Raw genomic sequence first — 13,336 nt, 5'->3', positions numbered from 1 at the left:
AGCCCCCCCCCCCCCGCCCCCCCCCCCCCCCCCCCCCCCCCCCCCCCCCCCCCCCCCCCCCCCCCCCCCCCGCCAGGAAGATGGGTACGCACATCCCCTCGGCGTTGCTTGTGATCTGGCTGACAACGGTGGTTTGGAGGTCTGCGTCGTTGGCGAGCAGGCGGCCGAGTCGGCCTTCGCTGCGGACTCGGCTATTCAGATAGTGCTTTATGTCTGCATCAGATGCTCGTATCTCCATTTGTAACTCTGGTTTGAGTCTAGATTCCGGGGAAGGGGAGAAGCGAGAAGTAACGAAGAGGTGAGCGTGCCGTTGTAAGCTGCTTAGTTCGGCAATGAACCTATCCATGTTCCCGTTCTGTCGTGAGCATTCGTCCAGCGCATCCACAAAGATGAAGCTTCTCGAGTATCGTTGGAGCTCGGACTGCAGGAGGGTAGATACCTCCGCTAGCGTTGGTCTCGTTCTCAGCTTTTGGTGTTGTCTGTACGCCGCAAGCAGCTTGGGGCTCAGTATGGGACTGACTCTCACAAGCTGCTCCAGTAAACTTGCAATCATTTTTTCAGATGTTTGCGTTTCCTCTTCCTTGTAGTTGAAATAGACGTATGCTACGCGTGCGTCCTGATCAAGCTTGTTGCTAAACCAATTTATAGCCAGGGATCTGGTTGAAATGTGATGGTCAGGAAAATGAATAGGGGCTTGCTACAGGGGTGCACTCTGAGCAGTTGCTGGTACGTACGTGAGAATCGTCTTGCCAGAGCCCGCTGCTGAGATGTCAGCACCTTGATTTTTTGAGATCACAAGAAGGAAGGTTCCCGTATCACTCACGCTGCCCGTGACACCAGAGTGTTCGGGGAGGTCCGTCACACCAACTGCCAAGGGCGCCATCCTCGAGAAACCATGTCCCAGTTCCATCATGGCGCCGAGAAAAATAGTCGCCTTGTCTTGTAGAGAAGTCGAGAGGTGATATCCACTGCAGGAGAGCCCGATGCTCACGATCTGCTTGAACAGTTAGCAGCCAAAGCGTAAACGACGGCGACGGGTGCGTGTTCAAAGGTATGATCACCTGCCTTGTTGCTCCTTCTCGGCGCGTACCTTGAGCTCAGTTACCCCCGTGTCTATATTTGCGGCCAGTCGACTTGGCGTATGGAGGTAATTAGTTGCAGCCATCAGGTTGTGAACAGGGGTTACGACGTACAAGTTGTCCGCGGTCAGGCGGAGGTTGATCAGAGACTTGAGTGATTCGATCAACCCTACAACTTCATCCACTTCCTGTTTTTCAAGTGGCCATGTCACCGATCTGAAAACCTTCCACCGGCTCGTTTGCCTCAACTTTCTAACTAGCCGATTTACAGCATCGGAAAGCCGATCCAGCGGTCCACCAGGTCCAAAGACCTGATCCAAGCCCGAATACTGATGGATTTTTTGGTTCTGCTGTTCGATATCGCTGCGAAATCTTGTAAGAAAAATGACGAGGTCGGCAGCTTCAACTGCAAGTCTATCTTTCTCCATGTTGGCCTTTTTGACCTGGTTAATAAATTTAATCAGTTCACCGACAGCGCTAAGCGTCTGGGCGACGCTCGCAATGAGGCCAAATGCCGAGATCGGGTCCATCGAGGGCTTGAAATTGGTGCCAAAACGGACATCTCAACTGGAAAGGGGACGTCAAGGGACTGCAGTTTTGCAATTTGAAGCAGGTGGGGGCGGCTGACCCAAGTTGACAGAGGCAAGCCCCCCTTATTGAAAGCCGCGTAAAAAGACCAAGGGAACTGCGCGTGGCATCTTCTCTTACCACAAGGGCAAGAGTCTCTGTGATTGGTCATTTGCTGTGAATTTCTGCTGCACTGCACCACCTCGGGCGGCATCTCGCATGCATTACGCCCGCCCCAAGAAAAGAAAACCCGCACAACTGGTCAAATGCGCAAATGGTCAGATACGTAGAATGAATGTGGGTAAGGTAGCATGTGTTTATTGCTATATGTCCGTTGATGCAGAGTTTTTGTCTGATCATAAACTAATTCACATGATGCTACGGCTGACCCATCCGACCACAAATCCCCCCACTTCATCACTTCCACAACACCCAGTCTCAAAGACCCAAAGCCATCACGCCTACGTGGCTAGTGCTACCCACGTTCACGAGGCCACCGACATTCTCGCCCTCACTGATGACTTCTTTAGCGGTCACCTTATTGTTATTATTCTCGTCCTAAAATTAGCATTCTACGAGTGAAGATTCGACATGTCTGACTGGGAGAGGTTGAATAGGCCGTCAGTCACTCACCGAATCCTCATCTTCACCGCTATTTTCGGTACCAAACTTGGCCACGGCCTCCAACGTCTGGCAGGGAACTCAAATTAGCGTACTGCCTTGTAGGTACCCGGGGTTTCCCCATCATTGGTGCCGGGGTATCTCTAGAAGGCAGTCCCGGGTCCTCCCGACTTACCTTCTGGGAAACTATGCCTGCATATCGCTTCGAATTAGCTGCCGACAGACGCTGGCATGAAGAAGAATGGATTGATGTCGCTGCTTACCCGTCAAAACGGCCTTAGCCTTGGATACAGACGCCACATTTGTCGCCCCCTTCAATGTCTTGCCCGTGTGCCTGATCTTCTCCACACCGATGCTCTGCGCTGGTTTGTTAGACGTTCCCACTCGATAGTCGCCTCTGTGCGCTGCATACCGGTTGAGAACCCGTGGTATTGCGTGGCTCCGCCGCATCCTGGACGTCAGGAGTGGCGGGTGCCTTGACCATTGTAGTAATGTTTGAGCCGCGGGGAGTGGGGGATGTCGCTACCGTTCCCCCCACCCTATGCCCTGTTCCTCTGAAGAATCCGTTATTGCGATTCATTCTCTGCGATATGGCGTTGGTTTGCCGGTTAAGAAACATGTACAATGGCAAGGGGGAGGGATCGCGATGATGAGTGTGGCTGATCTTCTGGGGGAAAGGCAACCGGGTTGGCTTTGGCTGGGTAGTACTTCAAGTGTCTCGTGTCTATATGTAGTTCGTGGGCACTGAGGCCCCTGGCCTTGAAGTTTGGCACAGGCTGGGTTGCGACCTTCATGCGAATCCCCCTCTTGGAGCCCAAAGCAGGCGTGGGTGTCGTTGGGATCAAGATTGCGCAGAGATGGGCTTGGAGGATGCGGTCCTGGCTCTGAGTTCCGGGATTCAAGCGAAGCCGGACAAGGCCATGCCACGTCATTAGTAGCAAGCAGGCTTCTGCAGACATTCGCTCTGACCTGTCACCACATGCAGATCTCACCGCCTGCAGGCGCTGGGGTGAATAATATGGGCTCTTGAAAGCGCGAAGATTGTTCATAATTAGGTTCTGATGGCCCCGTCCATCAAGGTGCTTGGTATGGTCTTTGACATTATCACGCCGTGTAGAGACACCTATGTCAGGCCTCAATTTGAACCCATATATGCATGTGCCGGGAATCTGCAGAAAGAAGCCCCATTTCATCTGCAAAGGGGAATGATTGGTGAGGACAAAACGTGTGCGCTTCGCTTGCTTGCAAACTGCGCAATGAGCAATGCAGCTGTGATTGGCGCTTTACACAAGAGGCACCATCCAGAGAGTTTTAGGCTTCGTGCACTTCCAAGTTGGGCAGACCACACTTCCAATCAGTCTTGTGTAGGTAACCCGAGCAGAGCCTCATAAGTACCGAGAGGTAGGTACTCAGTACCTGTGCCTTTGAAGGCATGACAGGGCTAGGGTCGATTATTTTGAGGCAGGCAAGGCTCTGACCTTTGGGTTCTTGCTGGTCTTCGAAAAGGCCATTTGGACTAGCCCCTCGGGAGAGGAGTTGCGGTAGACCCGGATCCTATCCCCTCTGTCCATCTGCATCGCTGAGATATGAGCCCCGCCACACGGTTGAAGATTCGGAGTAGCATTGTCGGAAAGATTCAGTCGTTGCTTCCAACCAGCCCGCTCGTCCCATAGTAACTCGCAAATCTGACCCGTTTCCGACGTGTAATATAGCCGGATATATGCTCTTTGAGTGAACCAGGAGATAGCCGAGAGAGAGGTGCGTTGAGGCGGCATCTTTGTCAGTGACGGCAAGCCTTGAATAGGTTGGAGTTTTAGTAACTGCCTCGGCCGTTCAAAAGCGTAGAGCTTGGCGGGAGCTGCCTAAGCCATGCTGGGTATCTGGGTGTCGGTGTACTTACTGGAGGTTGTCAGGACCTCTCCTTGGGATCGGTGCTCCCACAGCATGCCGTCGTCTTGGTAAAAAACGTGGTAGCTCGTCCCCTCACTGCCGGCATACGAGACTGAGGCGATGGCAGTACCTCTGTCTGCATTAGCCAACTCAGTGTAGCATAGCTCACGGACATTGAAGTCGTACGCGAGTTCGCAAAGCTTCGTATCGCCTGGAATTGTCAGTGTAACTGCCTGCCCCACGCGCTCTTTCGCCCCTCAACACCTCGAACTCACGTTGATAATACAACTTTGCACAGTTGGCTGATCGCAGGGCGCTTAGAGATGACCATGGTGAGATTTTGGGGGCCGTTTCAGCAGTCAGATAGCCTGCGGACCACCCGTTTCCCGGGGACCAGGCGAGATCACAAATGGTTCCACTGGTCGTCACATAGAACAGGTGGATCATGCTAGAACCGGGATAACTCAACGCTGCCAACCGTGTGCAGCTGGCCGCATCAGGGGCGTCGATTAGCTCTGCCACATACCAGCCCAGCTTGCCCCGGCAAAGTTCTACAATCGTAGAAGGGTTGTCATATGACTGGAAATAGACGCATTCCTTTGGTTCTGAAAAAGGCTGAGAAGCCGGATAGTAGGTGGATGCAATCGCATAGGGAGTGGGCCTAGCAGCATGTTAGACCCTGTGTGGGTAGGTATCTACCTAGCCATATGAGGAGTGTCGAATCGTGATTGCTCACATCTCTGGCTCGTCGTTCGGAGACACCGGTATTTCCATCAGCCATGGTCTCGGCAGCGCACTCTGTGACATCACCGATTCGTCAAGACTTGAGGCATCCGGTGTGTCGCTATGTGTGACAGTGACTGTGGATGGTCAATACCTATGCACCAACAGCGCCGTGTTGAAGACGGGCAGCAACTTACACAGCGGTCCGGTTACGTTAAGAGACTCTATGTTAAATATGGAAGCAATCGCCATAACTCCCGAATTTGACTCCATCTTGACAACCACATCTCCAGCTGTAGTAACGGCGTTTCCCGGTATGTTGTCCATTGAGAATTGGTAATTGTAGATGGTTGATGGTTGGGAGTAAAAATGTTTCGGTTGTGGTTATTTATCAGGAAACAAACAGTCCTGGGGCTTTTCGCGGCAATTTCCAATCACGTATCTGTGAGAAAAGGGGGTGGAAAGGTTGGCGCAGGTAAGGTAAGGTGGGGAAGCGCGAACAAGGGGGAGAGCAGCGGGAGAGGCGCAGCTTATCAAGAGATGTGCATGTGCTGTCTCTTAGCCACCAAGAGGCTCTGGCACATGCTCCAGTGCAGCCCGGCCATCTCGGAGCGAATGGACAATTAGTTCCCTTAGCACCGATATCGCGCGTTGGTAGGCAAGGCTGCGAATGTTCTCACACTCTCCGTTCATGAATTTTGAGCCATACTGATACCTGTTTGTACTAAGGAAACGTGTTAATTACGAATAATTGTGGACTGTAACTTGCGCCGAGACAACTCGGAACTGAACGATCCTAGACTCTTCTCCATCCATCTACCCTACCCTTGGAAGGTGAATCTGAGCGTGACCTAGCGGCTGGTCCTCCATAGTCAGAGCCCTGTATGTTAGACTCCCCTGGGAAGCCCCGATTGTCTCCTCTATACGATAATCGAATTTGATTGCCCTTTCCCTGCTGTTGAACATTTGCACCTCATACTTCTTCAGTTCAACCGCTGATAGATGCACTTCCAGATTCCCTACAATTTGAACGAGGTCTGCATCAGGTCACATCAAGTCAGAAACCTGTAAGCTCCACTAACATTAGGTACTCACCCAGATAGCACTATGTGGGGAGTACTACGTGGGTCATGGGGGTTTGCACCTTCAGAGAAATGTCTGGGAGCGTGGGTAGCACCGCAACAGACGATGCTTGCAGAAAAATGTTTCTGCCTCGGTGAAAGACGGTGATAGTATGACGCAGTCTTTTTCGAATGCTCCGTCACTTCGTCCCCCTATTCACCGGTTAGACTATCCAGAGCACCCGCCACAGTCCGTGGGTGCCACTCGATCGATGGTTAACTCTACCTTGGTAGGTAGGTAGGTACCTACCTTCTTGGAATACCAATCAACACAGTTTGAAACGAACATGCGTCCGGTCAAATTGCATCGATACATCTTATCTGAGTGCTTTGCGTCGAGGTCTGCGCGATATATCAAATCGCAGAGGATGCCGCAGTGGAAACGGGATAGCCGTGTCTCGATATCGATACGTTCCAAGCCTCCAAGTACAGCGCCGCAAGCGACCGCACCCCAGCTACAGCAGTTAGTGGTTGACCCCATCCCAGTAGGGTAAGGTAGGTAGGTATCTTCTTACCTGTCGTCATTACTCAAAAAGGTTGCCTCTATGTTGTTTTGGCTACACCATTCCTTCACACGCGACTGGAGGTACTGTGATCGGGCAAACCCGCCAGCAAGCATGAGTCGCTATAAACAGTTAGGGCTCTCGAGCTCTCAAGTGCAACGTTGCAGTGGGGATTGGATACATTGACCTTGGAAGCCCTCTTGCTTCGTGTGGCGGCTTTATGTTGCGCTGCGATTAACTCCATCACTCTCTCCACAGTAGGTCGAAAGATTGCATCCATGTCAGACCTAGGTATGAGAGAAAATCCAACGTTAGCCAAGTATCTACCTAAGGTAGGTAGGTGCCTCGTACAGCTGAGACCAGGGACCGCCAGAGAATCTGAGCACCTACCTCGTTAACCTAACAGTGCCATCCCGGTCATCATACCATTCTTCCATGTCCGGTACGTCCGTATCTACACCATCCATGAACAGTTCCATCTCGAATAGGGGCGGATCATCTCCGGCGCCAAACGCATGCTTGTGTGTCTCGAATTTCTTCATGAAAACGGAGCCAAACTTCTTCTCGCTTGGGTCCAAGTTTTCGTATGCCTTGCCAAAACGTTCCAGCATAAACTTGTCAAACTGGAGGTCAATGCATGAAGACCCGCACTTCCCGCCTATAACGCACACCCCTTGCGGTTAATGTCTGTCCACTCAGCGAGTATTTCCCAGATGTGAAGAGATAGCTTACCTTCCCCCGACACAACTTCCTTGACCTTTATCGGGCTTATGGAAGAGACCATGTAAACGGCCACGTCCTAAACACGTCAATGGGTCAGCGATGCGGACTGGAGACCCCGATAGCAGCCCCAAATATTTGAAGTTGTGTCTCTTGGCTCTGCATCCGCCTTCGGCAACAGCCAAGTAAAAGGTAATTACCACTGTTCCACCTCCACAGTCGCATATCATTACAGTGTCCCCGGCCTAGACACGTTGTCAGCGGTGTGTTCATTCATCTTGGCTACCTACATCCATGTATAGTACTCAGGTCTCGGGTATCACACACATTGAGGTCATCATCGGCCGCTGCCTGCCTGAGCAAAGTAAATGCGGCAGCATCTGCCTCTGTGACAAAATTGAATTCATCCTCGGGCCTGAAAAACTCGGCATGGTCGGCTGCTGTCCGCACAATTTTCTGCAGCCTGAGCTGGGCCTGATTGCCCCAGATGGCCGGCTTCGCCAACCACCACTGGATTGTGGTCACATCGAGAAGTGCACTGCCGAGAGCGCCAACAGATTCGGTAAGGTGCCGGACGGCGAATTTGAAGACTTCCTTCAGGTAGTCGATGGTCACCTCATCGGGCGTTTTGGTCCGTTCGACGCTAAAGAGGCCGGTGCTGATGGCCTCGGTGAGACCGGGGTCGTCGTACTTGGTAGATGGATAGTTCTTGTCCAGATGGTACTTCATCCATGCGCAAATGTTGCTCTGCGCTCCGATTTGGTAGCCCCATGGCATACTGTCGATCCCCGGGAGGTAGGCGATCAAAGTCGGGTTCTTCTGCGCCGTTTTCAGGGCCCCGTTGGCAGTGGGCCATTTGTCCACGGCCATGACTTCATCATCGTCGCTCCAGGCGTAGCTGATTCCTAGATTCGAGGCAATTGTTAGGTGGCGGTTACGAACAGACACATCCAATTTGCACTGCTTGCCTGTGTGGGTTGTTCCGAAATCCAGACCGACGATGAGTTTCCGGAGTTGAGGACCATAATTTGTCATGTTGAGGATTGAGTGCAATCTTCACTTGTGCAGTTGTTACGTCGTTTGCCGTCTCAGTACGTGGTGAAGTTGATGGTCACCTCAGGAAAGCTTCGATCTTGCAGGTTGGCAGAGTTTCCAGTTGAGTCGACAATTTGAATGACAACCCAAGTTCGAGACTTTGGCCACAGTTTCTTCTGGGTCGCGCCGAAGTCGCAAAGCATCGAGATTCTCAACCTGGATTCTTTGTACTACCTCCAGGCTTCTTGGAAAGTACAGGGTACTTCGGCATTCCGACCGAGAACCACAGAGCCGCATCGGTTGACCCGATCTGTCGTTGCCGGAATGTGTGAAGAAGCCTGGCAAGCGTGTGACTGACGTGGCATGCCGGCGAAGACCATGGGATGTTGAAAGTTGTACAAGGTGGGTTGGGTGTGGATTCTATTTGTCGAAGGGCTCCACTTATTAGAGCGAGGGGCAATTTTTGAGGCTGTTGACATCTCTACCTCTATTGCCCCCTCATACGAGAAACTGTCTAACCACCCAACGCGTGAGGCTGACGACCCAACATCGAAGTTGACTACACGTGTTTGGCTCTCAGAAAATACCGAGACTCAGACTTGACCATTCACACTCAATTCCATCCTATCTGGGTAACCCGAGCGCTCACAGTCCTGGAGGTCTTCCTGTTCTGCAACTCCGCGGAGCCAGGTACCCCCGGTTCACCCAGGGCTGGATTCGAGAGAAATCCTCGACCAGAATGCCAGGTGTAGCCTGAGGTTGTGGACCGCCTGCGGAAGACGTCAATACCCTGCGTTCATGTTTGGGCTTGGGCGACTCAACGAGCCATCAAATCCCAACATACGTGTCCAACGCGGATACTTGGGCCCATCTGCAAGACAGGTTCCATGGTCGGTGGCCTGGGAGCCGATGCATCATTCGCGGCTGTCATGTCGAAATAAGGCGTGGCTTGGCGGATACACCGGAGTCGGCCTATTGTTAGGCCGCAAAGACATGTACACTCCCTTGCGACGACCAATAAGTGGGAGGTAGGCAGCACAGCATGAGCAACAATGCTCCAGTCAGTCGACACCTACACCACGTCTGGCTTTCCGCTCTATCCTTGCCACTTTGCTGGGCTTCCAGGCCGCTATCGAGTCTACAGACCAACTGAACTGGTTGTCGTGCGTGAAAATGGCCAGGATCAAGGCAAAGCATTTCAGAGGAACATATCCTGGGTCTTGGGCGGATAATGATGAAGACGACGTGGCCAGTGGCCCACAACGCGGCAACCGGAACTCAGTTCCCGCCCCTCGTGAGGCGACAGTGGAGAGGACAGCTCCAAACCTTGTGCTCGGGAACAGCCCTATTGGCCCTGAGCGGTCAGACAATTCTCGCACAAGTTACGAATTCCCTGTTGAAGATCAGGAGACTGTCCGTCAGGAGCTGGACAGCACCGAAGCAAGCAACTGGGCACCGAGTCAGCATTTATGCGACAAACAAGCAACTCAGAACACCTCACCTGCTGGAACCACCGAGAACGAAAACACAGAAGGCATTGGTACCCTCCCAGACAGCACGATGGGCAGAAAGGGTGAGACCAAAAGCCCATCCGATCAGCGCTTGGGTTGGGACATGCATCCATTCACGAAGTCAAAGAAGGCACCCAACCTGGATCGAAATTTTCAGGATGACAGCGACACCCTACGAGAGGCCATCCCAGAGGAGAGTAAAGACGGGCTTGGAAATGACCCTGTCCAGACGACTACTAGTATCAACAATCGGTTGCGCCGAAGAGAACAGAAAAAGGAGGCCAAGGACTCAAGAAACAAGGACAAAGGGAAGGGGGGAGTGGCCCGAAGAGGCAAGAAGGGAGCCGTGCTCCTTCCGGAGAAGCCGCCAATCGACTCACCGGAGCTAAGGGCCGCGGAAGCTGTGATATCTCAGTTGCGGGAAGAAATTCGACAACTGAAATCAAGGCCCAATGCGGCGGAAACCGAGGACAACACCCCCGACCGTCTGGGCACAGTTCTGGAAACCCAATCGGACATTGCGACAGAAGACGACGGTCAGAGGGAGGAAGAAGTTTTGAGGCTCAAGGAGAGGCTCGATATGAAGAATGAAGAGTTGGAGAAGACCAAGGACACGGTGGCTAAGCTGGAGAAGGACAACAATGGTCTTAGGTCAGAGCTCTGCGACTTGAAGAAACAGGAAACCGACGCCAATTCCCGACAGCATGAGCACCTCAGGACAGCCCTGGCAACTACAAAAAGAGAGGAGGAACGTCTCCGAGAGGATCTTCGCGAGAGGGATGCGGGCATCGAAAGTCTCAACGCAAAACTCTCTCGTGACAGACGGAGTGCCGAGCTTGTCGAAATCAAGAACCAGGAGTTGAAGGAGAGAGTCTCCGAGTGCGAAGCTGAGGTGGGACCACTTCTCAAACGCGTTTCAGACCTCGATGGAAAGTTGCGAGACGCGAAGAAAGAAAGTCGCGGTCGTGAAGAGGAGCTAGCCCAGCTAAAGTCGGCCGCGGAGGTTGTGTCTGCCGAGCTGGAGCAGAAGCTCGCTGACGCGAAAAGAGAAGCTCACACTCAGCGCGAGAGAGCGGATGATCTTGCGATTCGACTTGAATCGGCGGAATATTCGGACCAAGAGAACTGCCATCGTGCCGACATGGAATCCCAGAAAGCAAAAGCCCAGGAAGTTGAAGTCCAAAAGCTCACATCGCAATTCACAAACCTCCGGTCAGAAGCCGAAAGATCCACGTCGAAGCTCCAAGGCGCCCTCCGAGACCTGGAACTAAAAGCAACGGAGGCAGAGAATTACCGGCAAAAGGCATCCGAGTTGACATCCAGGGTTGAATCACTGGAGAAGGAGGCCCAAAACAGCGTTCGGAAACATACCGAACTTGGACAACACTACCGGGAAGTGCGGCAACAACTCCAAGAGTCCCGGCAACATAAATCTTCCCTGGATGTCGAAAGTAAGCAGCTGCGGTTCAAGCTCGACGAGTCCCGTCGAAGCATCGAGGTCCTCACGAAAGAAAACACCGAGTTGCAGATGGAGCTCACTCAAGTTCAAGAAGAGAAGTCGAAGTCTACAAGACGCGCGGGACGTGCGGAACAGCAGTTCCAGGAGTCCGAACAGCGGCGATCCTCTTTGGAGGCCGAAACCAAGCAGCTGCAGCTCCAGCTTGACGGGTCCCGCCGTGACATGGATGAACTCGCAAAGCAAAAAGCCCAGTTACAAACCAAGCTGGTTGAGACCCAAGCCCAGGCGACCACGTCGGCAGAGCTCGCAGAGCTGCACCTTGAAGAGTCTCGACAGCAAGGGGCAAAGTTCCAGGCTCAGTGCGAGACTTTGCGAGAACAGTTGCTGGACGATCAGCATCGAATGTCCACCAACACAGCCGAGATGGACCGATTGACGAGGCAACTCAGTGGCTCCCGGCAGGAAGTCTCCGCCCTCAAACAAGCATCGGACCGACTACAGGCGTCCAGCGAGACAACTCGTCGGGTACTGACCACACAGCTTCAAGAGGCCATAACCAACGCCAAGAAACACAAAGAGGACGCGGCACGCGCCGAGGCCAAAGCGGATGCATTCAAGTTGGAAGCCGAGGCGGACCGCAAACGCTCGCAGGGCTCTGCCGAGCAGGTGAAACAGCTGGAGGAGGTGCTGCATTGCGTGCAGAGCAGGTTGCAAAGGGAGAAGGGCGAGAATCTACAAAATCAAGTGTCTGCCGAGGGCTACAAAGCCAAGACGGACAAGCTGTCCTCGGAGGTTGTCGACCTCCACAACGACCTGGAGCGCACCAAGGCCGGTTTGGAGAGCCTGAGGGAGAGCTACAACGTCCTTCGTGCGGGAGGCGACGTGACGAGGAAGCTCGAGTCGCAACTCCAAGACAGCCAGAATGAAGTCGCGGAGCTAAAGAAGAGGCTGGAGAAGCAGGAAAAGTTCATCGCACACGCGCAGGACGCGGCTCGGCAGAAGATGAAGGACGATAGGAAGGAGAAAAGCCAGTCTGTGGACGATGAGGAGTTGGAGGGCAGGTTGCAGGTGGATATCGAGGCCAGAGCCCGGCAGTGGGCATACGCGTACGGCGTCCGAAAGGTAAAGGGCGACCTTCCCGAAACAGCATACCAAGCTCTGAAGGAGGAGTTTGGGAACGTCACCGGCGGAGGAGACATGGCGTCCTTGTGTAAGCGTTATGATGCCGACATTGTTCTTCATGGCTTGCTGGTGTGTTTTGTCACGGAACATATCCTGAGCAAGCCTTTCTTGTTGTTCGAGCTGGAAGCGGGACAAGCCTTCGCCGAGAGAATGGCCAAGTGGTACGAAGGGAGATTGGAAAGTATGTTCTGCCCTGTGCGTAGTCTGAATCATCCAGATACAAGGATTGCTGACGCGTTTTGCTTTCCAGTTGATAAACCAAGCGCGTACAAGTGGAGATATCAAGAACTCCAATGGTTGGGCGGATCCATGCTGCCGACTCAGTCAAAGTCCTGGCCGGGCGATGTACCGGCCCTGTTGGCCGAGGACGGGGATTTCTTTGACGACCTCGCCAAGCGATTCATCAACAGCCCGGCCAAGTTTCTGCTGAAATATGAAGCCGCCCAAGCACCTTCCAGCCTTCGGCCCCTGAAAACCTTCTTCACGAAGGCCGCCCAAGTTGGGCTTATGATGTGGACGCAGCCCTTCGAGGTTGAGATCAGAGGTTTTAACCATTTACGCGGCTTGCGCTTCACGACGGACTCGGCAGACGCCGAAGCCAAGACTCATTCGTCTCAGCTCAACCCTCGCCGGCGACCAAGTAGCGATGCTGTTGTGGACTTCGTGGTGCAGCCGAGCATTGTTGCGCGGCCAGAACAGGGTATGGAAAAGGTATGGGGCCAGGCAGTTGTTCTGTGGAATTAAAGGACATGGGGGAAGTTGGTGCACTTCACTTCAATTGAGAGGCGGTGTATTTATGAAGACCCGGCGACTTGATCAATGAACGGGCCGATCCCCAGGCTCGCCGCCGGTCGAGGGCACGAGATGGTGGTCCGAGCGTGGGATCTGATCGGTGGTCGTGCAGGGGAATATGGAGCAATCAGAT

General features: G+C 53.3%; 4 protein-coding genes across 4 annotated transcripts in view; 1 reads left to right on the top strand and 3 right to left on the bottom strand.

Annotated features, from left to right (window-relative positions):
- QBC33DRAFT_550345 (uncharacterized protein) overlaps positions 1–1,948 on the bottom strand; it is a 3,734-nt gene extending 1,786 nt beyond the window's left edge. The window contains exons 1-5 of the mRNA XM_060429071.1: positions 1,194–1,948; positions 1,066–1,133; positions 824–994; positions 735–759; positions 93–656 (exon numbers count right to left, since the gene is read on the bottom strand). Coding sequence (XP_060279304.1) covers positions 93–656; positions 735–759; positions 824–994; positions 1,066–1,133; positions 1,194–1,609 — 1,244 coding nt within the window. The 5' untranslated portion in view covers positions 1,610–1,948. The remainder of the gene's footprint in view (positions 1–92; positions 657–734; positions 760–823; positions 995–1,065; positions 1,134–1,193) is intronic.
- A 1,626-nt stretch (positions 1,949–3,574) lies between these two features.
- Positions 3,575–5,153, bottom strand: QBC33DRAFT_573607 (uncharacterized protein; the record flags this gene model as incomplete). The annotated part of the gene is made up of 5 exons (XM_060430710.1): positions 3,575–4,062; positions 4,168–4,368; positions 4,433–4,818; positions 4,894–5,017; positions 5,078–5,153. The coding sequence occupies 5 exons, from the start codon at positions 5,151–5,153 to the stop codon at positions 3,719–3,721; spliced, it is 1,131 nt and encodes a 376-aa protein (XP_060279303.1). The 3' UTR covers positions 3,575–3,718.
- Positions 5,154–5,585: 432 nt separating this feature from the next.
- On the bottom strand, positions 5,586–8,655 carry QBC33DRAFT_550328 (actin-like ATPase domain-containing protein). The gene is made up of 10 exons (XM_060429070.1): positions 8,193–8,655; positions 7,552–8,129; positions 7,425–7,469; positions 7,237–7,303; positions 6,895–7,162; positions 6,686–6,791; positions 6,517–6,626; positions 6,252–6,456; positions 6,025–6,154; positions 5,586–5,917 (listed from the first exon to the last, which is right to left on the bottom strand). The coding sequence occupies exons 1-10, from the start codon at positions 8,257–8,259 to the stop codon at positions 5,697–5,699; spliced, it is 1,797 nt and encodes a 598-aa protein (XP_060279302.1). The 5' UTR covers positions 8,260–8,655; the 3' UTR covers positions 5,586–5,696.
- Positions 8,656–9,432: 777 nt separating this feature from the next.
- On the top strand, positions 9,433–13,155 carry QBC33DRAFT_563080 (uncharacterized protein; the record flags this gene model as incomplete). Its single annotated transcript, XM_060430247.1, has 2 exons — positions 9,433–12,592; positions 12,662–13,155. 2 exons carry the CDS (start codon positions 9,433–9,435, stop codon positions 13,153–13,155), a joined length of 3,654 nt encoding a protein of 1,217 aa, XP_060279301.1.
- Positions 13,156–13,336: the final 181 nt, after the last annotated feature.

This window comes from Phialemonium atrogriseum, assembly GCF_030411735.1.
Source record: "Phialemonium atrogriseum strain 8032-3 unplaced genomic scaffold QBC33scaffold_34, whole genome shotgun sequence".
Taxonomy (NCBI): domain Eukaryota; kingdom Fungi; phylum Ascomycota; class Sordariomycetes; order Cephalothecales; family Cephalothecaceae; genus Phialemonium; species Phialemonium atrogriseum.
The sequence above is the reverse complement of the archived record's forward strand: the minus strand, read 5'-3'. Positions and strand labels throughout refer to the sequence as shown.

Coding starts and splice junctions, on each gene's coding strand:
- QBC33DRAFT_550328 (XM_060429070.1), bottom strand. CDS start 8,259: ATGACAAATTATGGTCCTCAACTCCGGAAACTCATCGTCGGTCTGGAT. Junction 7,304..7,424: donor ACTGTGGAGGTGGAACAGTG/GTAATTACCTTT, acceptor TGACGTGTTTAG/GACGTGGCCGTTTACATGGT. Junction 6,155..6,251: donor TTGATTGGTATTCCAAGAAG/GTAGGTACCTAC, acceptor ACCGGTGAATAG/GGGGACGAAGTGACGGAGCA.